The 27,102-nt window shown below is 34.7% G+C and overlaps 1 protein-coding gene across 13 annotated transcripts in view; it reads right to left on the bottom strand.

The window, feature by feature from the left end:
• The window catches only part of IRAG1 (inositol 1,4,5-triphosphate receptor associated 1), a 109,364-nt gene that overhangs the window by 3,347 nt on the left and 78,915 nt on the right, over window positions 1-27,102 (bottom strand). For 12 of the 13 annotated variants that reach the window (XM_052695661.1, XM_052695658.1, XM_052695670.1 and 9 more), the window contains 17 exons: window positions 25,076-25,146; window positions 23,621-23,794; window positions 22,540-22,617; window positions 22,073-22,122; window positions 21,603-21,644; window positions 19,489-20,079; window positions 17,494-17,572; window positions 14,837-14,957; window positions 12,981-13,011; window positions 12,085-12,225; window positions 8,732-8,863; window positions 7,603-7,744; window positions 6,870-6,922; window positions 5,051-5,158; window positions 4,557-4,624; window positions 1,728-1,847; window positions 524-655 (listed from right to left, as the gene is read on the bottom strand). In XM_052695661.1, coding sequence (XP_052551621.1) covers window positions 524-655; window positions 1,728-1,847; window positions 4,557-4,624; window positions 5,051-5,158; window positions 6,870-6,922; window positions 7,603-7,744; window positions 8,732-8,863; window positions 12,085-12,225; window positions 12,981-13,011; window positions 14,837-14,957; window positions 17,494-17,572; window positions 19,489-20,079; window positions 21,603-21,644; window positions 22,073-22,122; window positions 22,540-22,617; window positions 23,621-23,794; window positions 25,076-25,146 — 2,133 coding nt within the window. The remainder of the gene's footprint in view (window positions 1-523; window positions 656-1,727; window positions 1,848-4,556; window positions 4,625-5,050; window positions 5,159-6,869; window positions 6,923-7,602; window positions 7,745-8,731; window positions 8,864-12,084; window positions 12,226-12,980; window positions 13,012-14,836; window positions 14,958-17,493; window positions 17,573-19,488; window positions 20,080-21,602; window positions 21,645-22,072; window positions 22,123-22,539; window positions 22,618-23,620; window positions 23,795-25,075; window positions 25,147-27,102) is intronic. The other variant, XM_052695669.1, reaches the window with a different exon arrangement.

Here is a 27,102-nt window from a genome sequence, read left to right as displayed (position 1 = left end):
TGTTTATAGAGTTTCTAAAGAGAGCAAGCATGTGCCCCTCCAAGTCATAGGGAGCCCAGCATTGTTGAAGAGTTCATGTTAACCTGCATTTCCCTTGTGAATGCACATTCTGAACACACTCTAGTGTGGACAGACTGGTGAAGACTTTTTGGAAACGATGCATGCACAAATAAAGGCATCAGATTCCTGAATTACAACTTTCTTCTGATAATATGTGCTACAGAGAGATTCATTTATCACCAAAAGAACACTTGTGGAATATTTTTACTTCAAAACCTGTCCCCATCAAGATCAAACATTTTGATGTGCAAAAAACCATAAAATTTTAACCAACATATTAAAAATAAAAATTTTGCATTTTGCAATTGTACTTATGTGGAATAAATCATTCTGTGAAACTAGTTAGTTCAAATATCCTGCCCTAGACTGGAAGAAAACATACTAATAGCATAAAGCACACTTGATTGGTACCATGAATATAGTGTCTCCTACCATATGATCACATTATACACCAGTGTCTTACCTGCTTTTCAGGCTTTTTATCTCACTGTCATTTTCACTTTCTTCATGTTCATCATGACTTTCTTTTGGTGTCTCTTCATCTTCTTCCTTCAGATCCTGAAGTTCTTTGGTTTTCTTCAAGCCCTCCTGATAGCTTTAACACAAATAATTTTTCTTAGTCTGTAAGCACATTCCTATGTAATGAGAAACTGGCTTTATATTTTGCTACATGGAATAAAACAAAAATAACTCTGTTTCTGCAGAACTGGAACAGGACGAAAGATTAGCTATGAATATACCACATAGCCATCCTTATCTAATAGATTATTATATTAGCTCCGTTAGCAAATTTATCTTGGAAAAGGAAAAAACCATTAGAATCCTCTGCAGAGTAGAACTTCTGTTTATTGTAAAGAAGATGCTGTGTATTTCTGATTATTGTTTTTCTTAATCATTTTGGGGGCCATAGTGGTGCGGCCAGTCCCTTTTCAGTGGTGAGTGGAGACAGGACAAGGGGAAATGGACATAAACTGCAGCATAGGAAGTTCCACACAAATGTGCACAAGAACTTCTTTACAGTGAGGTGATGGAGCACTGGAACAGGCTGCCCAGGGAGGTGGTGGAGTCTCCTTCTCTGGAGATGTTCAAGACCTGCCTGGATGCCGACCTGTGCGACCTGCTGTAGGGAACCTGCTTTGGCAGGGGGGTTGGACTCAATGATCTCTGGAGGTCCCTTCCAACCCCTACAATTCTGTGATTCTGTGAACATTTGCTAGATACTCTAATTTGGAAAATAGATGCAAATTCTGGAAAATAGACACAAATCTAGACTGAAGGTGTATGACCTGTTGGAGTCGGATCACAAGCAAAATTTAATGTCATGTTAATCAGTTCCATGAAACCTTTCAGAATATGAATTTTAGAAGATTGTTCTGGAATGTCCCACCATGAAGGTGAATGCTATCAACATATGAACATCCATCCAACTCAGAATCTCTGAAAACAACTGGTTCTCTCAGACAGGCTAACATAAATAAAAGATGAAAGTAAGCAACCACAATGAAGACAAAAGTCATGTTAACTCACATCGTTTCCCATATTGCTTCAGTTGGGACAATCTTATGAAGTCATATCAATAACATCACTCATTTTGCATTTAGAATTACACTACAAAAATACATCTGGTGACACATATTTACAACTTAATTCTCATTAAATATTCCCACCCTTTGTTATATGCTTCCTCTTCTATCTTGGCTTTAGTTTCAGGATTGATCTCTTCCAGCCCACTCTGTGTCACTGCAGAAGTAGAGGTTTCACAGTCAGGCTCTCCATTTGTCTTTCCACTGCCAAGACAAAAGAGAAAATGAAAGCAAAACCAAGACTGCTGAAATCTTTATATTTGGAGTATACCACTGAGTAAGAAAACAAACAGTATGTGTGATTCCTGATCCATTAATGATTATTACAAACCTATCTTTAAAGGAAAATCTGCAATTTTTCACTTAAATGTATGCTGGAGAAATGTTTTGCAAAAGAAGTACATACTTGGCAAAATTTTAGTTTCAAAAAGTAACTTAAAAATAGTAATTACAATGTTTATTTCCTTATTTAAATAAAAATCGTATTCGTTTCATGGTCTGCCTATGGAATTCATTTTTCCTTTTTAAAAAAAAAAATAATTCCTCTTTTGGCTTTCTAAAAATTGTCTTCGAAATTTTCTCTGCTACATCAGACGAAAAAATAGAAATAATTCCAAATATTAATTTAATAAAGTATTCTTTTTATATGCCTCTTAGGTACTTTACTGACTTCATAGTAAACTGAAATTCATACTCACCTTACACACAAGTAAAAAAAAATGTATAAACACATACATACCTTCTGTCAATAAATTTTTTCCTAATGAAGAACTGTGTTTAGCCTAAAGATAGGCTATTGAATATTGCTCTTTTTCTGCAGTGCTCATCTGCTCTCATTTCTTTATGTCTGGGTCAAAAAGTTTATGTGATCCAGATAGGAGTGAGCAAATTTAGCAAAGATGAGGTTTAATACGCTCAGCAGCAGATCCCATTCCAATTCCTGGAATCCAACTATCTGACTATCTAAATTAATGTTGATTGATGTCATCTGAGAGCAACGGATTTTCATATTATCATTTTCAATTCTTCATATTGACACAATCCTTATTTTCATTTGGGCTTAAAGCTTCTTTATTTAAGAACTTCTGTACAGTTTCAAAAGATGGTCCAAATCTTGCAGAGTTCTGTTGAATTGTGACAACTAGTGGCAATACTTACTGCCATAGTTCACAGCTTTGTTTTCCTAATTATTGCAGAGTTTCAGTCTTGATTAAGTACAGAGATAAAGGCAAATATGTAAGATAAACTCTGTCCCATTTCTGCACTAATCAAAAATATGTGAAAGCAATCATTCTGTTCTGACTTGTGCTATAAATAGTGATATAAATAGTTTCAAACTTGTATTCTATATGAAACTTAAAACATTCTCTCCAACTTTAATTCAAATAAGCATTTAAGATATTTTACTGTGATATTGTGAATAGTTTAAACCAAAGTAGTAACAATTATTATTATTATAACAAATCGACGTTTTGTAAGTTTTACTTCTGAAATATCTGCAAGCAGCTTCTTTATAATATGTAACATTTCTTGAAAGAAACAAATATTTGAAAACGAGCCTGACTTTTTTAATTTGTGCTCTCTATGATGATTATGGATATGAACATATCATACTGTGTATGTGTATATACACGTATCTCGATATATAAGCACGAATCTATGAGTACACGTGTTCCCAAATGCAATGAGAGCTGTACTTGTAATGGTAACAGTTTATAAATACTTTGTACAATGGATTTCATGTGCCTTCCGTTCTCATCCCAGAGGCACTTTTTCATATAATCCACCTATGCATCCCATTATACACTGGTTTTAAATTTCAAGAAATTGCATGAAACTCAGTAACATGTCTAAATAAATTTCAAATGGAAGAACTTCTAGAAACCTACAGATGTACATGCTTTCCAGCACTGAAACTCCCTGCCTTCCTTGTTCATGTAACTACTGTTTTGATGCCAAAGTGAAACTCTTTAAACCCATGGAACGACAAATACAACTATGTGATGATAGTACATCTGCACTAACGGTAGTAACAGAGTCAAAAGGGCACATATTTTAATGAAAAAAATCTCCTTGCAATTTATAGGTTCTATAAAAATGTTGATGTTGAGGTATTGGCCTGAAAAACAATTCCCTCTTTCATATCTCTATTCCCATTATTTTTTAAATACAAACTTGTCAGGCCACAAGGCTGTTAAAAACAAAATCTCAACCCGAGTGCTTTACTTTATCTGAATGTTCAGTTCACTTTGTACTAAAAACAAAACAAAACACTCAATTTGCCATTGTTTTGACATATACAGAATTTTAGTTATCTAGCATGATGATAAATTATACTTTTTAATTTCATATATTTTTAATACAAATTTTGAAGCCTACATGACCCTGAATATCATGGCATTTCTTATCAGCCTGCAACACACAAACAAGGCCAGAGCAGAACACAAAATTCTGTTACTAGAACAGTGAAGTTTAAGACTATACATACCAAATGTTGCTCATGGCCAATCCAAAGTACAGCATGAATGCATTGCAGTAAATACAAAAAAAATCCACTTGCATTACACGTATACTCTTAGTTTTGCTGAGTTCCAAACGTAGGAGTACTCAAATCTTCTGATGCATTTTGTATTTATTGAATTGCAGTGGCTGTTGGACTGTAGCAAGCAAAACTTAGTTCTCAGATACTGCTTGTAAATTCTTTGGACAGGAAAAAAGCCAAAATAATTGTGATAGAGTAAAATACAGTTAACAGGTCTTGAATCAATTTGGGTCAATATTGTGTCACTATTTCAATACCTTGTGCACTGCTATATTTTCTATCACAGAAATTGAAATTGTGTATCAGCAACATTTTCATTTCATACTATTCAATACATTCAATAGGTAGTGAATTATCTACAGAAAACTCACTTCTCTAAAACAGCTGGCAGAACAGGATTAGATGTTAGACTGCTCTTTCCATTGCTCGGTGATTCAGACTGTAAGTTGAAAAACAACAATAAATGCTACATCCATGAATAAATTTCAAATAGATCTTCAATAAAACAAAATCAATATGCTACTTAAGGTTCCTTCTCTCATCCACTAGCACAATATCCTCATCAAAGAGGCCACAAGTTAATCCTTTCAACCACAATAAACAATGGATTTAAAAACAAATAATATCAAACCTCTACAATGCTTCCCCACTCCAGATTGAATCCAGTCTAATTCTTCATCATCTATTGATCACTAAACAATAAAATAACCCTTCAACCCAACAGGATTGTTTTTGTCCATCCTTTTGTGAGGATGGGGCCAAATTTAACCAATGAAAAGGCTTACATATTTAATAACCATGGCTTGGTGTATGCAAAAGTATTTTAAATAAAAAATCCTGTGTTTAATTTGTCAGTTTTGCTTACCAGAGATGGCATTGAAGGTATAGGTGAAGTTGTTGGTGACTGACCAGGAATGTTTAAGGAGTTAAATTTAGGAACAACAGCAACGCTGACTCGCCTCCGAGGCATATTCTGTGGTAAAGAACATTTTATCTATCATACAATAAAATAGGCTGAAGAAAAGTTTTGCAAGTTAATAGGTGACAAAAATGTAAGTTAATGCCAGCATCGAGCCCCTGTGGGAAGGGAAAGTTGGCATCAAAATTATGCTGCTGTTAGGCTGTGGTCTTCCCCAAAACTTCATATCATACTGTCTGGTATGGCAAGTGCTTGGAGAAGAATGAGGCTTTGTACAGGGCTGCTGCTCATTTTCCTCTCCACTCTTAAAGTTCAATGGGTGAAGTGACCAAAGAGGTATGTTCTGAATTGGTGTCTTCAATTCTAATTAGAGGCTATGATCTTTGGTTAAGCCAGCTATGTAACGATACCGGGAAAAGTACCAGCGTCACAATTACTGCTAAATAATGAAGTTAAATATGATACTTTTTCCTTGTTATGTACACATTATGATAGATTGTATCCACTATTATATATTTATTTCTTGTAAAATTATGTATTGTTACAGAAACAATAATATCCATTCCCTTCACAATAGAACAGCCTCCTTCCTCACACTCGAGTTGTTAGCATCTATCTAGCATTATGTGGCATTGCTTACATTTCCCAAAGCCCATTGAAACAATAAACATGCTAGCATTACACAAGACATAACTCAAATACACTTAAGATAATTCGAGCTTTTGCTGTCATGAGTTAAGACAAATAGCTTACCATGTGATAGTCAATTAGTGAAATCTATGCATCCCAAGGAGTAAGAAACCCAACCAAGTTCCTATAGCATTTACCAGCTTAATCTTAGTACATACCCATACTTTTCCAAGATTCTGCTCTAGGTAACTTTACAGAAAAGGAGATAAACATAAGTTTACTGAACATATGCATGGGATCAGCTACTCCATGATCCTGGTTCTAGACAGGACCAATTATATCTATTAATTAATGACAGAGGTCCACATAATGTGCTCCTGAAAAACTTTGCTGGAGAGTGAAGTCTTCTTACTCAGCACTCAGAAGTGATAGGAATAAACAAAACCTAAAGAACTACAGCCAAGAAAAGAGTAAAAATATGAATAGAAATACTAGACTCAATAATGCCTTTCATCACCAGATTTCAGAACAGCCAAACTGGTACTTAAGTCCCTCAAATTACTGGTTAAGTTAGGAGGATTTAAATAAACTTGAACTCCAGCACTCTTGGAAGTACTAAGCAATTTTAGAAAAATGTGTAAAACAGTGTTAAGGTACATAGTGATCTGAGATAATCTCCCTGTATCAATGCTTTGTCAAAGCCATACAAGATATTTTGATGGTAACCGAGAACTATTTCAAATTACTATTTGCATCTATCTTCTGAACACAATTGTAATTCTTAAGACAACAAAAATGGTATGTTGCAGGATTCCCTCATTAAATAGAAAGTTTTGATCCAAAGTTCAGCATCCTCACCAAGAACTAAAGTAAAGCATAGGACCTATGTCACTACCTGCAGCAGAGGTAGATGGCCTGGAATATTAGTATTAGTAAATAAATAGTTCTCTTTACGCTTCACAGCAAGCATTATTGTTATCGCATAGAAGCATGAAGTCATTCCTAACCAGGCATCTAAAATTATAAAGCATGGATACGTTTGCACTAGATGACACAAACAATATTGAGAATTTACTGTTACCATATTAGAATACAGACTATTAAATTTGAATGTACATAGACATTGCAAAAATACCTTTCCAACAGTAAGAGACATGGATCTAGATGAACGAGGTACTCCATCTTCTGCTTAAAAACAGTATATAAGGAACAGTCTTAGAATATATAAGAATCTTCAGTTGTGAATATAAATGATATTAATATAGCCTTTGTCAGCATTTTGAACTCAGACATACTGTATTTGCACAATGTCTCTTATGACTGCCTATTTATCTGTCATATAGTTCTGGCCTTATATATATCTGTGGCAGAAATATGAAATGACAAAAAACAACACACACATAAAAAACCCCATTACTATTCATACTGGTCATAAAAAAGCCCACTAATTACCTCTTTATACAAGTTTTTTAAAAAGAAAATTTTCTGCCTCGAAAAGAGTTTCTGCCTCGAAAGCTAAGAATGAAAAAGTGGCAAAAATAATTTTTTAAGTAATTAAGCTTTGCTACCAACTGTCATTTCAGAAGCAGATGTGTTAGAACTCTGCAAGCTATGCATATATGTAAGATTTCAGTACAAATCTTATTGGATCTAATCAGAATTCAGTAAGTGACAGTGAATTGAAAGTACTGTGCTATAACATTAAGTATGGTTTATTCGCAATAATTTAGGTGTTATAGCTATTATTTGAAGTCTATTTCTGTAGAATAGGTTTCCTGATATTTCACCTCTTATCATTACTATCACTAGATACCTCTCTGTACACAGGAAAGACAAACACTAGAGGATTTTTGTTTGTTTTTTTTTACCAGATGCACCATAGTTTCTGCTAGAATTCTGATTAGCAAGTTTCTTAAACTCCATTAGTTCAGCATGATCTTTTTCATATGTTCTTTTCAGATTTTCCACATACTGCATCATTACTTCCGTTGCCTTTGACATACGCTTCTCCTAAGGAAGAAAGAAGAGAGAATTACCTGACTTGCATCTACGTTTCTCAAACTTATTATTTGCTTCTATGTGCATGTTCCCTGTCAGTTGTTCATTAAAAATATTGATATCTTGAAGATTAAGAATTCCTGAATCAATTAGAACCAAATATGAATGCATTAATATACCCAAAGAAATAATAATACCCAAAGAAAATCATCATTATTTTGTCAAATTATGTCAATTTATACACTGTCTTTGTGCCTACATTATATAAGTAATTATAATCAATAATTATATATAATTATAAATAATTAGGTAACCAACATTATTGGTTATGTGTCATTTGTGCATTTATTTTCAAATTCTCCAAGCCCTTGGTCACTGGCCTCAGCCTAGTTACTTCATTTGACAAAAGTAACAGTCTTGAGCCCGAGAATGTGTTGCTGTATTCTCATTTACACTTGCTGTTTTAAGTTCTGAGTTGACTGTCTTCACCTATTGCCAAGGGCAGGTTACCAATCTGGATGAGCTTTTTTGACTGAATTTTGTTTTTTTTAATCCATGCTGCCCTAATTTTAAATGTTTCTTGTGATGCAGTTATAGTTCTAAATAATACATACACCCATTTTACAGATGTTACATAACTTCATAGGTAATTCTGTTTGAATTTTGTTTCAGTCTAAAAGGGGCATCTTCTTTGACACTGTAATAAATGTTTTTAATCTCTCAAAATGGTAAAATTCAAAGAGATAATAATCTACAGCTATGGCTGGTAAAAACACAAAACAAAACAAACTAGCAACTAAAAATCAAAACAACAACCAAGGAATAAACGTCTGCAGCCAGGATATATTTGCTAGACACCAGGATGCTAGACACCAGACACTTGGGTATTAAATGTGGAGATTGGTGGCCCTGCCTGTGGCGGGGAGAGGGAGTTATAGCTTCATGATCCTCGAGGTCCCTTCCAACCCCAGCCATTCTGTGATTCTGTGATGCTCTTACCTGACGTACGGCTCCAACCATTTCAGCACGACTAGACAGCCTAGCAGCTAAACGCCGCAGAACTGCAATGTCCTCCAGTAGTTTCTGGTAAGCTTCTCTGTGCTCGTAGTGATGCCATAAGTGAGCTGAAGACTGAAGAGAAAATATATAAGCCTTACTATTATGTCTTCCAACTTTTAGTTCGGATCAGTTAACCTGAGTAACAGAACTGGTGTAAGACACATCCAGGCAGAAGTGCCCATTGTTGAATTCACCACAGAGGAACGGCACTCAGCAAGCAAGTGCTGCTACTCTGACACAGAATGGTGCTTTACTGCATACTGTAGGCACGCTTTTCAAGAGGTTAATAAGGGCTGAGCACATTTGTAATTCTTTTTCCTTTGAAATCAGTTGTGATTCACAACTTTCTACCTACTTCACAAACTTTACAAATACCAAGCTTATTTTATATATAACTTACAAATGGTTCCTGAAACAAGTAACATATTTACTTGCTTGGCACAAGGTGTTAAGAAGGCAATTTACGTTCTATCAGTTCCAAGATATTTCAGTCGTTTTGAAAATTAATCTGACATTAAGGTCTTAAGAATTCCAAAAGTAAGAGAATAATAGAGAGCAATATTGCATGTAATTCAAATGACAGTTGCATATTTTTAATCATTTTTCATCTATCACTACAAAGCTTTCTGCTCTTGATTAATACTATCACCTTGATGGATCAGATTTAATACTGAGAGTATATTGTTTGCTTGGGACTAGTATTAGAAGCAAGAGCAAATTCAGATCTTTCATTAACCAGAGCCTTAGCGAACATTTCTTCACCGAATCAGCTTTCTATTTGCAAAAAGTACTGATACAAGAAAACGTGACATAATGTAGTTCAGACTTACAGCAGACTGTGGTGTTGACTGATTCCTATATTCTTAAAGTGTATTTTCAGTATGCTCCAGTCTTAGCATTGAAATTGTCTTAAATAATTAATGAGTATCACTGTTCACATAATCCTCTCTCTGATCAGTTATTCTGTGCCCTTCTTCACATGCTCTCCCTCATACTACTGCAAGATTAAGTCAGCACATTGAAATGATTTGTATGAAAGGAGTAATGTCTTCTTCTCCTTCTTTTTCTTCTCCTCCCTTCAAAGAAGGGAGTGGTGGACAATAACTTTTTTATTAGAAACTGTTGAGAAATCACATTTGTACTGCAAACCTTTGTTGTGGTAGCACAGCTAAGAGAATTTGGAGCAACAACTCCAATGACAATCATTTTCAAACTTACTTTATCACTGTAGCCAGTGTGTTAACAAATTGCAGCCTAAATTTGACTACGAGACCCAAGAGAATGGAAAGGAACATGTTTGGGAAAAACGTGCTCAGATTACAGATTTTTAAGTGTTCCTTGCCAAATGTAACTTAATTATTTTAACAAATCTGAAGTTCACGTAAATTAGCTTTCACTTAAAGGTGGGTTTTTGAACAAGACAGAAATTAGTAAAGTTGAATAAAAGAATTGTAAACACTGGTCAAATTCATTAAGCAGTGTAATGTGCCTTTTCTAAAGAAATGAAGATAGTTTGCCACTTAGAGTGGGAACAGCTCTAATATGATACAGCAGAAGCTGTCCCATCATTTAATTGCTGTTTAGTTTATTCCATTTCATCAAAAAAATGTCTATCACATGAAAATGACAGTTGCTGTTTTGTTTTAAAAGCTTGTAAAAGACAGGCTGCATCTTGTAAATCGAATGAAGGAGGGAAACCTTTCTCATTGGATAAGCACTCCAGTTCCTTGATCATCTTGGTAGACAGAATTCTGAGATGATTAAGAGAATGAAGCACCACTCCTACGAGGAGAGACTAAGAGAACTGGGACTGGTCGGGCTGGAGAAAAGGATGTTGGGGGAAATCTGATCAATGTGTATAAATACCTGAAGATGGGGTGCAAAGAAGATGGAGCCAGGTTATGGGCCATGGTGCCCAGTGCCAGGACAAACTGGAACACAAAAAGTTCCATCAAAAAACATCTGGAAACCCTTCAGTGTGGACATAATAGAGCACTGGCATAGGTTTCTCAGAGGCATTGTTTCCCTGCTTGGAGATGAGTAAAAGCTGCTTGGACACGGTCCTGAGCAACTCACTCTGCATGTCCATGCTCAAGCAGGTGGTTGGACCAGAGGTCTTTGCTAACCTTAACAAATCTGATTCTGTGAAAGCTGATTGCAGCTGTCCAATACTGGCAACATGGTTATCAGTGTCTAATTAGGGATAATTTAGCATGTTAAATGTAACAAACTAGATGTTTGCAGCTGAAAATCCCCTTTTACACTAATTGGAAATAAATAGTAAGTATACAAATATTATAACTAATAGAGCCCTGAGATTTTACAGGTTGTTTCTGCTTGCTCTTTAAACAGAGGCAAGATCTGCAAAATATTCTCAACACTTTTTCCCCAGCAGCAACCTGAATGTGCAGTTTTGAAATTCCACATAAAAAAGATGTAAATATTACAACTTTTGTTAATTGCATCCTTTCTCACAAAAATAAGAGAATTTTATGTTTTCTTAGCTATTTCTCAGAACTGTACCAACACTTTCTTGCAAGGTGCTATTTTGGTTACAAGCATGGTATCTATGCACCTCTTCCTTTTCTTTTTTTCTTTCTTTTTTTTTTTTTTTCACAAAAATGTGCATAGCACATAAATTAACACATCTCAGATGAACTTGTCATTTCAGTTAGAAAATCCAAAGAAAGCTGGTGAGAAGAACTGAAAACTACTGCTGACAAAATAAAATGAAGGGCGGCTAGAATGAAAAAGTGTTTAGGTCTGTAACCTTTTCCTAAGATCACATGTATTCCTTACGTAACCCTCACTGTTTTCTTATCCATGCAGTCTTTTATTATCTGCAGTTCACTGATCTTATTTGTTACAAACTTTTGAACTCAAGCTTCAGATCATTTCAGATCATCTCACTTAACCAGATACTGCGAATTTACTGCTAAAGAAGGTCTCATCCAAGAGAGCATGAATCAGTGCTCAAACTGCAGTTTTACATGCTCTTAACTTTGTCACTGGCTTATTCTAAGAACTGAACCTCAGGTTCATAGCATTTATAATTGAAAATTGCTAGAAGTAGGGCTTCATTCTCTACATGTTTTCAGCAACAGTAGCCCACTCTGGCAGGAAATGCTCTCTCTTCAGCAGGGAGTTACATAATGAGCTCAAGCAGTAGAAAATGATGTTTTGGGATACAATTTAGGATAAGTATAAGCAAGCACAGATACACATTTCAAACATGTGTGCACTTGCATCTGTACAAGTGTCATTCAGGGAAATACTTATTGCTGTTTTCTTACCGTAATGGCTGTTTTAAAGTTTTCCAGTTCCTTCTCAGCGTTCTGTTCAGTAAGATTTCTCTCTCTCTCTGCTTGGTTAATTCTTGATTCCAAGGTATAACTATCATTTCTAAAGGCCAAGGAAAGTTGTACGAATACATTCTGTTTGGATTTAAAACAAGGCGATTTTAAATCAGTGCCACTGTAATGCAATTTGCAGTAACAACTTATGAATACAGTATAAATTTAACAAACTTCAGTACTTAAAATATTAAAATATTAAAATATTAAATATACGAAATACATTAAAATATAAAATATTGAAATAGAAAATTGAAGATATCATTTAGAAATTGTTTAAAATATCAGTTCTCATTACTTCCTCTAAAAATGCGACTGTTTTCATGAATGTTTCTCTGGGAGATCAATTGAGCAGAGACACAATGACGGAAGTAGCCTAACAGAAGCATTGGAAGCACAATGAATCTGTTTTTTAACTGGACTTCCTCCAAGGGTCCCTAAGGTTTTTAAACAGACAGTCTGTGTAGAGGAAATCCAGGGATGAGCTCACCATGAGCATTGTTTTACCTAAGGGATAAACATCTACCACCAAAAGCAAAAGATCAAGTGCTTAACATTCTCCCAAACCCTGCTTTTAAAAGCTGTCACTCAGAATTGAGGCACACAAAATAAAAGGCACAAATAAATCAGGGGCATATGTAAGATCATAATTAATTTAAATATAGAATGAATTTATTAAGGCATAAAATGCACTTTGCATAACTGAAAAATGTTACATGAATTCAGAATATTTTTCTTTAATCAAGAATTAGAACTTGTGTTATTCAGAAGCTTACATGAACATAGAGCAACGTTCCCTTTGCTGTCTAAATTTATCAGTTTAAGGACACGCTTACCTCAACTTCTTTTTCAGTAAGTGGAGGGGAGCTAGAAATAAAAGCAAAACAATTCAGATTTTTAGTTTTGTCTCTTAAAAAAATATATTAAAATATTTAGTTGGAAATAACAAAGAATGTATTTCCCTTAAATATCTTACGATTCCTTTTGTTCAAACCAGTATTATTTATTTATTTGCTTGTTTTTTTTCATAACAACAGCACAAGTATCACTTGAATATTAACAGAAATAAATCAAAGTTTCTAGCAATTGCAAATATTGTTACAAATATCTGCACTATGCTGTGATAAATTTCAAATAGAAGAGCCAGCCAGAAAATACCCTCTTAGAGTTGCAGGTCAACAAATACACTGCACTTGTGATTATTATCATTACGTATTTTACTTGTGTTATCAGCTTAAATCTTGCGATGATACTAATCACAGATGGATGGCACTCAGGGCTTGGGGCATCATCCACTCACTTTTTTCTCTTACACTAAAAACTCTGAGCTCAACTAATTCATCATCACCATGGTCAAGACAGCCACCCACTGTCACCTCTCCCACAAAGCCTTCCCTACTCTCAGACAGATCAAGGACAGCACCTTTCCTAGATGGCTCACTCAGTAAGTTATTTTCAACATGATTTAGCAATTTCCCAGATTTGTTGTGGCAGTGTGATATTCCCAATTATGTCTCAGAATTTGACTCTATAAGGACAAAAGTAACCAATGTTGAGATTTTTACTAATTGCCTATAGCTTATGCCATTGTCCCGGGTGAGTGGTGTGTAGTAGACACCCACAACATCTGCACTGCTATCTATCTCTTTAATCCTCACCCAGAGGCTCTCTGCTCCAATGACAAAGGCTGTACAGGCTAATGTTTCCCTCATGCACAGCACAGCATCTCCACCTTTGTTGCCCTGACAGTCCCTTCTGAACAGCCAATACCCTTCCATCCCAACACTCCAAATACAGGACTCATTCCACCAAGTCTCAATAGTACCAGTGATATCATAGCTCCAAGAAAGGACCAAAGCTTCCAGTCCATCCCCACTTGATCCTCATGCTGCATGTGCTGATATGTAAACATTTCAGATATGCCCCTGAACCTGCAATACTCCTTGGAGTGGCACTGATGCTCCCATTAGCCTTGCCACTCTCACACAGTACCTACTGTACCATCCCTTGGTTTAACATGAGAGTTCCTAATGGCATTCCACTCCCATACTAATCCTACATTAAAGCTTTTTCAAACAGTTTTGCCAATAAATGTTTTCATAAGTAAATCCCGTCATACTCAGCAGACTTCTTGCTTCTAAGATAAAGAAGGAAAAAAACCCTTGAGCCATAGAAGATGTTAAGCAATCTGCTGATAACTGCCCACCTGCACATCTCAAGGTCACGGAACCTGTATGTTCAACTATGTTTGCAGAACAACAATATTCATTTCACAGAAAAATCACTTGCAGAAAAGCTGCAGAATTTTGCCATGTCCAGATTTTTGCACTAAAAAACATCTGGCTTGAAGAGATACTAACACTTCCAACATGATTTCATATCCACAGCAGCAATCACAAAAAGCAGGAGTAGACAGATTAGTAGCTGTTCTGTATGAAAGCATGCTTGTAGTATGTAAGTTACGTTTTAGACTTTTTATGTAGTACTTAGAAACCATTTTGAGAATTAATCACTCACAGTCGGTGCGCTCCCCAAACTATTCAGAAAATCTGTGTTGCATGTTTTAAGATGCAGCAGATTCTCTACATGTATGAATCTACCATATAAATGGAAACCCAGAAAGGGAGTTCACTGAAAATTGTTAGTACACCTTGACCTAGGTGATTTCTTGCTACTTTCAATAAGCTTTTACCTTCCTGGAAGAGATTTGTGCACACGTAGCTTTCGCAGCAATATGTCAGGAATACCAGGCATGACATCAGAGCTATTCTTTGCCTCTTCCTCTTCAGTGGGGGAGGGGAGAGGTGAAGGACCTAGAGACATTTTCAGACAAAAACCTTTTAGATGTTATTTGAGAAGCCATGCATTAATAATCAAGTCAGCATCTCACAGTCAAATAGAACTTTTTAAACCTAACCATGACTTTTTTTTTAAAGTTAATGAGGATTCTACTCCACCTCTACTCATTAAAAAAAGCAAGGTAATAAAAAAATTTCTAAGCCTATTAATGCAGAACAGTGCTTCTTGGATTACATACAGTGATGTATCACTCATCTCCTGTCTTCTTTTTGAGCAGGTGCAACAAGGGTAACCACTACAAATGTCATTCTTAACACAGAGAAATTGAAGTAATTGGTACTCTAACAGTCTCTAATGCACTGAAAAATTCTTCTTGTGTTTTTTCTACAATTCAAATAGAATCCAAATTCATTACCATAACATCTGACATTTCACTTGTGGGCTTTTTCAGTGTACTTCCCTCATGTCTTGAATATTTTAGCTTATGTTTCATAATAGTACTATCAGTACATAATAGTACTGTCATTTTCTAGGCTTTAAATGCCACCTGACAGAATGATTACTCCTATACTTAACTACTACACTACACAACACATACTACTACACTACTGCAGATTTTGTTCATTTTTATGATGAATCCTTACTACAGCATGTACCATTCACACTGAATTTTCATTGAAACAGGTCGTGAAAGATGCAAATTTTCACTTTCATGAGGACTAAGATATCTTAGGTATCTTAGGTTCAAATGCTATTTTTTAAAAGTTATGTTACTTAATTTTAATTTTATTTAATTTTGTGTACAATAATTTACTGTCTCCTCTTACTTTGACAAAATTTAAAGAAAGTCTCTCCTGTAGGAAAGCCGGGTTCCCCAGTTTTAACCTGAGACCTTTGCACAGCCTTACTGTTCATTTTGCATAACAGTTTCTTAGACTTTCAGAGCATTGTGCAAAAGCTCAGATTTTTTTAATTGAGGAAAGCACAGATGTGAAAGCTAAATTCTTTTTAGCTACATTTTAGTTCTGTGCAATTCTTTTATATTTAAAAATCTCATTATTTAAGAACCATTGCATATGACGTCAAAACAGCCCAACACTGAAAGGTCTCCAACCTAATATATTCCACTTTTCTAAACAATCTATAGACACAACATCCTTTCTAGGACAATCACAATAACTTGGCATCAATTACAAGATTTGTTGGAGCCAATATACTTGATTCACAACAGTAATACTGAAGTAGCTGGCTACTTCCTATTATTAAAGCAGAATTACAACTCTAGCTAAAAAGAACAAAGTGGCTCTTATGACAATGTAAGGAAGTAAGTCTATCTAACAAATGAGCTAAGGATTTGTCCTCTCAATTGCTTTATCCATTCAGGAGAAAAAGTTTGATTGACACCCTTAATGTGCTGGCTATCATTTAGATGTGTAATAGACTTTAAAATACTAGTGATACTTTTGAGATTTTAGTTAGCAAGCTGGATCAAATAAAAAAGCTCCCTCTTTGAAAGATAACAGCAGAACACGGGAAAATGGTTTGAAGTTGAAGGAAGGAAGATTTAGGTTGGATGTCAGGGGGAAGTTCTTTGCTATGTGAGTAGTGAGTGCTGGAACAGGCTGCCCAGAGAGGTTGTGAATGCTCCATCCCTGAAGGTATTCAGGACCAGGTTGGATGGGGCCCTGGGCAGCCTGGTCTAGTATGAAATGGGGAGGTTGGTGGTCCTGCCTGTGGCAAGGAGATTGGAGATTCATGATCCTTGAGGTTCCTTCCAACCCTGGCCATTCTGTGATTCTGATTCTGTGATCAAATAATGGGTAAATTTTCATAATGTTTTCCCCAAAAGTTTCAGATCTCTCTAAGTGTTTAAAAAACTGGCAAAATATCACCTATTTTACACTTTCAGACAAAGTGCACAAAACAATTTCTGGGAAATGGTAACAGAGAGATAGGAATAATACTACCATACATAGGAATCCAAAAATACAATCATAATGTACAGGTAGAGGACAGTAAGTGTTTTTTAATCTTGCTTCATTCAGATTGAAGATAAGACTGTTTCCAGAGATAACATGAAATGTAGCATCTCAGTCATTCCCAAGTAACAGAAGCTTTAAGGTCATATGAAACAAAAGTAAGGTGCCAGAGCATACAACACTTTTAATATAATTATATTAATTTATAATAATTAATTAAAATTATTATAATTAAATTAAAAATTAAATTAAAAATCAAATTAAAAATTAAAAATTAAAAATAATTTAAAAATTATTAATTTATAATATAATTAATATATAATTTAAAGAATAGCACTTTTCACATTGTATCCTTCTATTCCTGCTTCCCAGAAGTGTACCATACAGGGCAAGGGCTACGCTACTCATCTCTCAATCATCATTTACTACACTCCTCCATTACTACTCCATTGGAATTACTTTTGTAATTGAAGAACAAGAAACATTTTTGGTTTTGATTTTCTTTTTTAATTAATTATAAAAATCAGTGTATGACAAACACACACCCATTCACACTTTTATGATACTGCACCTTTTTCCTGTTCAGCTGCTTCACTAAGTTCAGGAAGTTTAAGTCCAACTAAGTTTTGATTTCTCATCAAAATATGCTCCTGTTAAGAAAAACAATAACATTTCCAAGTAACTTAATTAAAAATCTCAATGTAAAGAGCTCTGACACGTGAACACTAAAAATATAACATTCACTTTATTTAATAAAGGTAAAGGAGATATTTATATGAAGTTATTTGTATTTGAAGTTTATCGGCATTGCATATTTCAAATTTCATGCATGCAGTATTTAGCAAAATTACTGGTCACATGAATAGATTTGCAACTTGTTCCCCTCCTGCTCTAGTTGAAAAAAGGAGTTTTAATAAGTGAGAGTGAAAAAGGCAGTGCTGGATATAGACATAGTACTAAGCAAGTATCCCCAAATGAAATGAGAAAATCCAGAATATGAAATACATAAAATTGACACTTTATTCAGTAGTATTTGCTTACATCAAAGCTTCATTGCTACTGTATTCTATTCCCACTATTCCCTGCAGGTACAAAGAAAGTGCACTTAAGGACTAAGCTTCATCAATATTTTTTCTCTTTCTACTATCACCTCATTTCCTACTTTCATATTCTCAAACATATTTAAAATTCACAAACATCTGCTTTCATTATAAGAAGATAATTCTCATAAGAGTCAGAGCTCAAATCCTTCATAACTGGAATTACATTTCATGTTCTGTTAATTTTTTGATTCTAACTACTAATTGTGTTTAACAGCCAGTAAGATACTCAAAATCATATGGCTCAAGTGTCTCTATAGCAAATATTCTAATACAGATGTAGTAAGAATATATGTGTTATATAAACAGGAAAAGATGAATAACCAAGCTGACATTCCCAAGCAATAAAATGACCAAAGTGCAGAATTTGAGGCCTTCCGCACCATTATTATGATGTTCTAAGGAACTGTGACTTTTAAAGGGGAGGAAGGGAAAAGTCCTGCTTTGTTTACAACATGTATGTACATCTTGGTCAGTGTAGATCGGTGGTTTATTTTTTCATGTCACTTCTTTTTCAGTAAAATGGCTAATTCTTAATGCAACATAACCATACCGAACAACTTCCTGTCGCCTGAGATATTTTAAATATAATATTATTGCAAAGTTCAGTATTCCTGAGTGATAAGACTACTGCCCTTGAAAGGGAGACTGCCAAGAGGCAAACAGGATTCAAAAAACACCCAACTGAACAAAGTAGAAGTGATTTTTGAAAACAAAGAACACTTTACAAATACTTTGAGTTGCAAGAGGTTTTAAGCCCGTAAACAAAACTATAGTATCCATTTCTAAACTTAAGTTAAAGCTTTCAGTTTATACACAGGTCTCCTTTCATACAGAAATCAGCCTGTTGGCATTTTGTAAGTCTGGTTCTGAGAAAAACTCTGAAGGAACAGAGAAAGCACAGTGAAGTGAAAGAAAGGAAGTGAAAGAGCCTAAGCAACCCTTTTAAAGAGAATGTTATTATATCCTCAGGAAGGAAAGATTCTTCAGAACTAAAATTCTTCTTAGAAACCAGAGGAGATCATTTTACTTGTAAGTGTGTTTTACAAACGACATGATCATTAATCAACTGCTTCCTGTTTATAGTTCATGTAAACTATGCAAAAAAGAGGAACTGTGATTTATACTCACCTTTTTGTCATAATGAAAACAATTAGTTTCCTTGACACTCATATTATAATTATTTCTGAGGGCAAAAACATACACGTGCAAGAGCACATGTGCATATGGAAGAGATAACAGTACAGTTGATGCATATTGTGAATGAACTAGGAAACAAAGTAATTCCACAGCATGTAGTTATAGGTTACAATTCACTGAAGTTGCAAAGGAAAAATATCACTGATTTTGCTAAAACTGCATTAGATTAGTGTAGATTTCTTAAAATGATAAAAATAAGGCTAAGCGAGTTGAAAGTTCAGTAAGATACAAAAACAAGTTTACAGCAGGATAAAATCAGGACTCACCTCTCTGAGTTTTGTCAATTTCTGCATCCGAACAGGTTGAACTTGGATTTGGAGGTCTTTGAATGCTTTTATTTGATTGCTGGATTTATTACCAACAAAGCTTTTATCTTCCTCAGATGGTAACTTCACGGGTACTTTATCTTTCTGTCCAGGCTCTAAACTATCCCATGATACAGCTCGTAGAAGAGGAGGACGCAGCCCACACAGTTTAAATTCTGGTTTAAAAGAAACTTTATGGTCCCTCATTTCTGGAACAGGACTTTTTAGCTTTGAGTCTATATTTCCTATTCCTGGTCCTGGTAGATGGGTTCTTAAAGGAACATCATTTTCTTTTGCTTTCTTGAGGAAGGATTTTCCGAGTTCATTTTCAGAGACGTTCAAGCAAGTGTTAAGAGACATTCTGCCACCATCACTACCTGAAGGGGAGCACTTAGGTGAAGTATTTACATGCGTGCGTGGATCAAAGTTTTCTTTTTGTTCAGAGAGTTTTTCTTTGGGGTTTTCAAAACCAGCAGAACGAGGAACCAGCCTTCCCTGAGAAATCTTTCTTTGATCATTCAGCCTGCGATCCATTAAGCCTTTGCAAACATTCTAAAGTTAGAGGGAGACAAATAAAAATGTGATTTTCTTTTTCCCTGTATAGGGTCATTTTCCTTCACATTGATGTTTGCTTTTGAACATGTGCTGTTAACAGCTGAATAATTTTTAACTGCACTTGAAAAAAAATGAGTTGTGAATCTCTTCTCTGAATCTTTAAGATGATATCCTCCTCATTCCAAAAATCCTCATATAATCAGGATTCTCATCATCTTAATATAAGTTGATCATCTAACGTAAGGTTTGCCTGAGTATCTGCCTCTAATCCCAGATCTTATAGTATTTTTAGATTTCTTGACTTGATTGTTTTCTCTTTTTGTTTGTTCCTCATCTCCCAAGAGAAAAAATTTAGGCTTGCACATAAATATAAAGAACATACTGTAACTTCTCCCTATGTTTGTCAGATCTCCATGTTCCTATCTACTTCCATTTCTAGTAGTGTGTTTAATTCTACATAATACTGCCAAAAAATTACATTAAAATGTAGTTGATTACTCTGTTCACCAACCTATACCTTATCTTTCTTCTATTCTATTGTTACTTGAGATAAATAATTCGCATCATTTTAGTGTGCGCAGGACTTCATTATCATGCAGCTTTAATAGCAAAAGTCCTACCAGCCAAATATAAGGCTGTTACAGGTTTTAGGGCTAAGGAAGTGTGGTGAAGGTATGTTAGTCATCCTATTCTCACTGTGACACAGTAAGATACAGAGACAACTGAGGCTGTTGTATAGAATATATGCATGCTAACTATATAGAGTCTTACTCTGCATATATCACAACAGGTTATAATTTGGTTGCAGTCTCCATAAGAACTGACAAAAGAACAACTGCTTATTCCTTCTGTACTTTAGTACAGAATCTGTAATTTTGCTAAGAGCACCTGTGTCAGTAATTTAAGGCAACAAACACTCCACTGGGAACATCTGACCCAAGTATGTTGCTACTCTTCCCCTTCATAGTTATTGCTCCAAAACTCTGCTGCATTTAAAGTATTGCCTAATCCACTCATGACAATATCTTTTCAAAGGGCCGTGTGATGCTACCTGAAGCAAATTAGAAAGCACTCACATAAACTGCTCAACAAATAGGAACATGAGGTTGTAACACCCTATCAGCAGTACCCACTACTAAGTATGGTAACCTCTTCTGCTCAACTAAGTAGGTCTAGAAGAGTTCATCCATCTGAAACAGAAGCATACACTGAAGTAGCTGAAGGGGGAATTTTAACTTTAGAATTAAAGTTACTCAGCACATTGATTTTAATTAAGATAAAGCATGAATAAAAGCGTGTGAACAATAGGATGCAGAGCACAGCTGTAGCCTGTTTTCCTTCAGTATATTTTGGTGCTTTGCAGTTTCTTAGTTAAGTACGCTTTTTTTTTTCCTTAGTGGAGTATTGCTTTTCTGTTCAGTTAGCAAATAGTTCTTAGTTTATTTAATCACATAAATAATTTGTATATGTGCTCAGAAAAAAAACAGATTTAGTTTTAGAACACCATATAAAGCACTTACCTCTGCAGTTTGCCTGTCATCTTCTTTAAAAGTTCTGTTATTCTAGCAAAAAAAAGGTAAGGAAAAAAAATTGTTTGTGCTTTCAAGCTATGCTGCAATGTTGGGTATAGATAATAAGGGATGACCTTTAATACATAATTTTATTTTTATTTTTACATTGTCCCATTTATTTATGAAGTAACCTTACGAACTAGTTTTTTCCATAGATTAGGATTATATTGGATCTTTTTCCATTTAGTATACTTCACAATTCTCTATGATCCTTCAGTGCTTATTACATCATGGATTTCAGACTTCAGAATTAGCATTTATTAATTCCTAAATTTGTAGAAAAACATGCCAGTAATATCACTTTAGCATAGAAAAAAGTATTGAAAACACTCACTTTCCTCAGGGATGAATAGGACAGTGTAGTATGTGCAGTACTTTAATAATCAGGTTAGTGTGCAGAATCCTCAGCTCGTTCTTACCTGAACTGGAGATGCTGACTCAACACTAGTGGCTGTACATATATCAGACCCTAGGAAGACACACGTGATTAAAGCATGATTAAATCCTGGTGGTTTTGCTCAAAAATTTGAATACCACACATTAGCAAATCCACATACACACACTTACATATAGCATGCTAAGAACAAAATAAAATATTATTTAAAAAGAAAAATAAAACCTGAAGTATGAGAAGTGAAAGATCCTCAAAATGTAGCACAATTCTACTATAAAAAAGAGTAAAAAAGAACCTGTATTCTAGAAGCATCACTACAGGAGTACAATATAATGCAGAAAAATAGAAAAGTAAATATATAAGCCTTAATGAACTTTGTCATATTCACAAGTAAATGCTTCAACCTATAGACTGATTTATTCTCTAGAGGAAATTCTAAACATATTTCATTGACAATTTATATATGATTTGAGTTTGCATAGAACTTTTTACCTGATGGAACAGGAAGAGTAAGAGAGTTGCTCCGAGATGCTACTGGTGAAACTTTTGGACTAAGCGTAGGCGAAACAGCTTGATTAAAACAAAAAAATAAGACAGTAATTTTACTCTCTAAGTTCATGGTTTCTGAATTTTTAAAATTCAAATAAGATTAAAACATTAGTCTTGTAATCATCAACTTAAAACATTAGTCTTGTAGTCATCATCAGACATTTGTCCAAACCAGACCAGTCATTTTAATTGCCAAGTTATACTTGACTATTAGGAGCTTTGAGTAGGCTTTATCTCATGTATTTAGCACAAACTAACAAATTTTGTTGATATATAGAAATTTCATTTCCCTCAGTTTCATGAGTTCTGCAGAGAAGTGGACACAAGAGGACTCATAAGGAATTCTTTTAAAAAAAGAAATTTTAGTTTAAAAATATATAAAGTTTTATCTCCTTGCATAAAGTGTCAACCTGATTTTAAGACAGAATTTTGTTTTGATTTGGTATTTCAGAACTAATTTATAGTTCTATTTAACGACAAAATGAGATTTAGTCCTAGCCATCAAACACTTAAGAGAAACTATTTCCAATAACATTCCGGAACAGAACAATTTGTTCTATTTCTTTTTAGTGAAAATCTGATTCACTTAGCTTAGTTTATGACTACATCCAGAATAAAAGTCGGTATAGTTATATGTGGGTGATATGGTTTTCTGCAGTACAAATGTTTTGTCAAAGTTTCGTTTTATCTATCTTTATCTCAAGTAGGAACTTGAGGCAGAAAATCTCGACAAACAAATTTGTTTAAGATTCTGACTGAAACACTTCCTCCTTTCATGCTACATTGTCTTCAGTGTACAGGTCAGGCACATAGAAACACTGTCTTCCACTGTTAAATCTAAATATCAAGATTGATATTTTCTATTTTGTACTGAAAAGTGAAGAGAAGCTGAGGGACCCCGACCTACAAATTAACAAAATATATGCATGCAGTAGCAGTGTATGCATTACAGTAGATGGTCATTTGTGCTTTTGCAGATTTCCAATGTACAATCTAAAATTGTATCCTCAAAATCTATACCTACCTGTGGGTGACTCAGGGAGACTGCTTCTTGACTTTCTGCCTCTGCGCATTAGAAATCTTTCACTCACTTTCTTTGCTTCTTCTAGTAATTCAAGGTTCTTCTTTTTGTCCTCTTCTGATATGTTGACATCTGGTAGCTGATCATTTACCAGATCAATCACATGACCGTTGTTGTCTGGGTTGAAAATGGCAGAATTAGAACAGTACCTCATGTCTCCGTGCTGCACTTTGGAATAACCAGCATGAAAATTTGCTTTAAAGTTAGCTTTGAGTTTCCATTAATTAAAAATTCATGCCCACTCATCTTCTAATCCTGTTATATTCTCAGTTTCAGGTCATCAAAAACACAGATAACCTGAGATTCTAATTTGTCACAACAGAATTGGCTTTAGAACCATCTCAACAACTCAAGTAGTCATGGCATTTCTGCTGTATACTCAATTTTTCAATGAGTTTTGTGTTTCCAGTTTTTCAAGGCTAAGAACCCATGAATCTGGCATAGATTTATGCACACTAGCACTAGTTATAACACATTGTATGTCCACTTATGGTCATGTTAGATATGCAGCCCAGGAGAGCGCATGGATCAAAACCTGAAAGCCACAGACCTACCCTTAGATCCTTGGACTAAAGCATTATTTTCTGAAGAGTTTTTAATGAATTGTCAAAGAAACTCCTATCTTAATCTTTGGCTTTCAAATTTGTTGAAAACAATAATATTTGAGCATTATTTTTTAAATTCTTTAGGCTACCACTAAGCAAGAAATATAGCCTGTTGTCAGAAGGGTTCTGTCTGTATGAGTTGGTGCGAGCAGCTTCTACAAATGTTTATAGAATTTTAAAGAAAGTATTACCTGAAGACAAGCAGCCAAAGAACGAAAAGATACATGCAGTTATGAATAGTGAGCACCTTCTCTCTGTATGGCTGAGAAATTAATCCCAGTACAACACTAGAAATACTGCTTGCATGAACTCTTATTAAGAAATCAAGAATATCTTCTCTAGGATAGCCTGCTTGTTTTCCTTAAAAGTTTATTGTGATATGATAAACAAACTGGAAAATTTGAGACTTAAGTTCCCTTTGACAGCAAAAGTTCCAGTGTTTTAAAAGTAACCAAAATCAGTATTACTGAACAGTATTTTGAACACAACAGGGATTTTAAGCTTGTGCGTCTCTGGCCTTCTAAAAATATTAAGCTAAAATACTAATCTAACAATTTTGTTAAACTAACCATATACATATTTCTCTGGACCTGTTCACATGCAAGCCCCTTATGATCATAAACTCTTGATCACTATGCATTATGGTACCAATATTCAGTGCGTGCATTACAAATAAGCATGCACAGGAAAAAAAAAGATGTGGTAAAAAGAGTCAGACTCTATACCTATGCCTTTAATTGCATGTCACATTTTCAGAGAAACGTCCTAGCTTAAATGAATAATCATTTCTTACCAACAGAAGTCAATGAACTTGTTGGATTCCTAGTGGCACGGTTAGAATGTCTTCTATGAGGACTACGAGGTCTAGAGAGAAAAATGAATGACAAATATTATGGGAATATGTCACTAAGAAAAAAAAAAGGGCTCTACTTTTCTATTACCTCCAAAATATTAACATTAAAAGCGAAAACATTAATTGAGTAATACACTTTTAAAAATACATTGGAATGACATTAAGAAAGCAGGAAATAAAAACCGAAATTATTTCCATTTTGTTTTCACTCTAACTTCCCAGAAAATCTCGAGTTTAATGGTTGAGTTCTGTTCCATATTAAAAGTGAGGTTAAAGACTTATGGATTTTGATGGTAACATATGAAAGTTTTTATTCCCTTTTATATTTTAAAAAATGCAGTTTTCCTATTATGGCATAAAACTCATCTAAATACAGTATGTTGCAAAAAGTTAGTCTTTATAAGTTGTTAGTTTCCTAAAATAAGTTTTATGCATTAAAATTATCTCTTAGGCTACCATAATTGCACAGAACCAGGGGAATATCTCATAAAATCAAGTGATGATCCAGCAGATAATGCTTTTTTAAAATGGTTGCACTGTAATTTTAACTCTTAAACGATCTTCAAGTTCAGGCAAGCATACTTTAAAGATATAAGCAAATCATAGCACAGATCTTGATCAATAGATTCTGATTAGTTCTTCATATAATTTAAGGCCAGGTTAATAAGTATGCTTTATTAGTAGAGTGAAAATAACAATAATTCCATTCAGCAACTTACTTTCATGTATACTAGAATTCAAGGTGCAATTTTTGCTCTGTCTACCTGAATAGACATTTGCCTCAAAACTCACTGTATTTAGTCATTATATACTCCATTCTTTCAACTGTCTATCTTAGGAATGTTGTCTGCTTGAATTTTTAACTGATACATATTTTATCACAATAGCTCAGGAGTGCAGTCCTAGCTCTTTCCAAAGCTCTAACTGCTTCAATGGAAATATTTATATGAATAAGGGCAGCAGTACTGGCATATGTATATATATATAGCAGTAGTCCAGAATTAGGGATTTAGTTATTAAAGGAATGTTTTTCAATTTAATAAAACTTTCCCATGTAGGGAGGGCGGGGAACTTCATTACATCTATTGTTGATAGACTGTGTCCAGGTTAATATTTCAGATTTAGACATAAGAAGAGTATGTGTACTTATGCCATGCATTGAATATGAGGAATTAAACTGTCACTCATCCTAGTAGTAGATGTACAATTGTAGCACATACACACATACCATTTCATGCCTATGGAAGGACTAATTAATTTTTTCTTCACTAGGGCATACTCTACTTTCAGAAGGATAGATTTCAAAAGTTATAGCTGTCAGTTGAAGCATGCATAACTTTCACTTAGGTTTTTGTTTAAATTACTCCATTCTGAAAGATTAGAAAATAAACAATTTTGAAGGATACCAATTTAGGTTTGCAGGATTAGTGACATAAGAAACTGTTCTTTAATATCAACTGTACTTACAACACCCAAATTCCCTGCACCCAAAAGGAAAGACAATACAATCTAATTACTACAAGGGCTGCTCCTAAAATAACATCTCTGATTTTACTACGTTGGCTGACAAGGTCAGGCAGATGGTGGTACAGCAATGGAACTTGAACCTGCCCACCAATATATTCTATTATAGTTTGTCTCTGTGTAACAGATGGCAGCAGAGGGGCAGTCTGACAAAAAGGTGTCTGAAGTGGAAGTATGGATGAAGCAAAGGTGTGTCATTGAATTTGCCCACGTAGAAAAAGCGGAACTCATTGACATTCGTCAGTGTTTGCTGAATGTTTATGACAACTGAAGTGTGGATGTGAGCATAGTGAGGTGATGGGTGGTATATTGCAACAGTGGTGACAGTGAGTCACCTCCATTGGTTCATATTTGTATGAGTAGAGAATTGTGGTGAAAATACACAGCTCAAGGTGGTGACTATGCTGAAAATCAGTATTTTGTAGCTGAGAATTTTCGCTAAC

The sequence above is a fragment of the Tympanuchus pallidicinctus genome, unplaced genomic scaffold, assembly GCF_026119805.1.
Source record: "Tympanuchus pallidicinctus isolate F22 unplaced genomic scaffold, pur_lepc_1.0 scaffold3, whole genome shotgun sequence".
In the NCBI taxonomy this organism is placed as follows: domain Eukaryota; kingdom Metazoa; phylum Chordata; class Aves; order Galliformes; family Phasianidae; genus Tympanuchus; species Tympanuchus pallidicinctus.
Note: the sequence above shows the minus strand (reverse complement) of the source record. Positions and strands in the feature narration are given on the sequence as shown.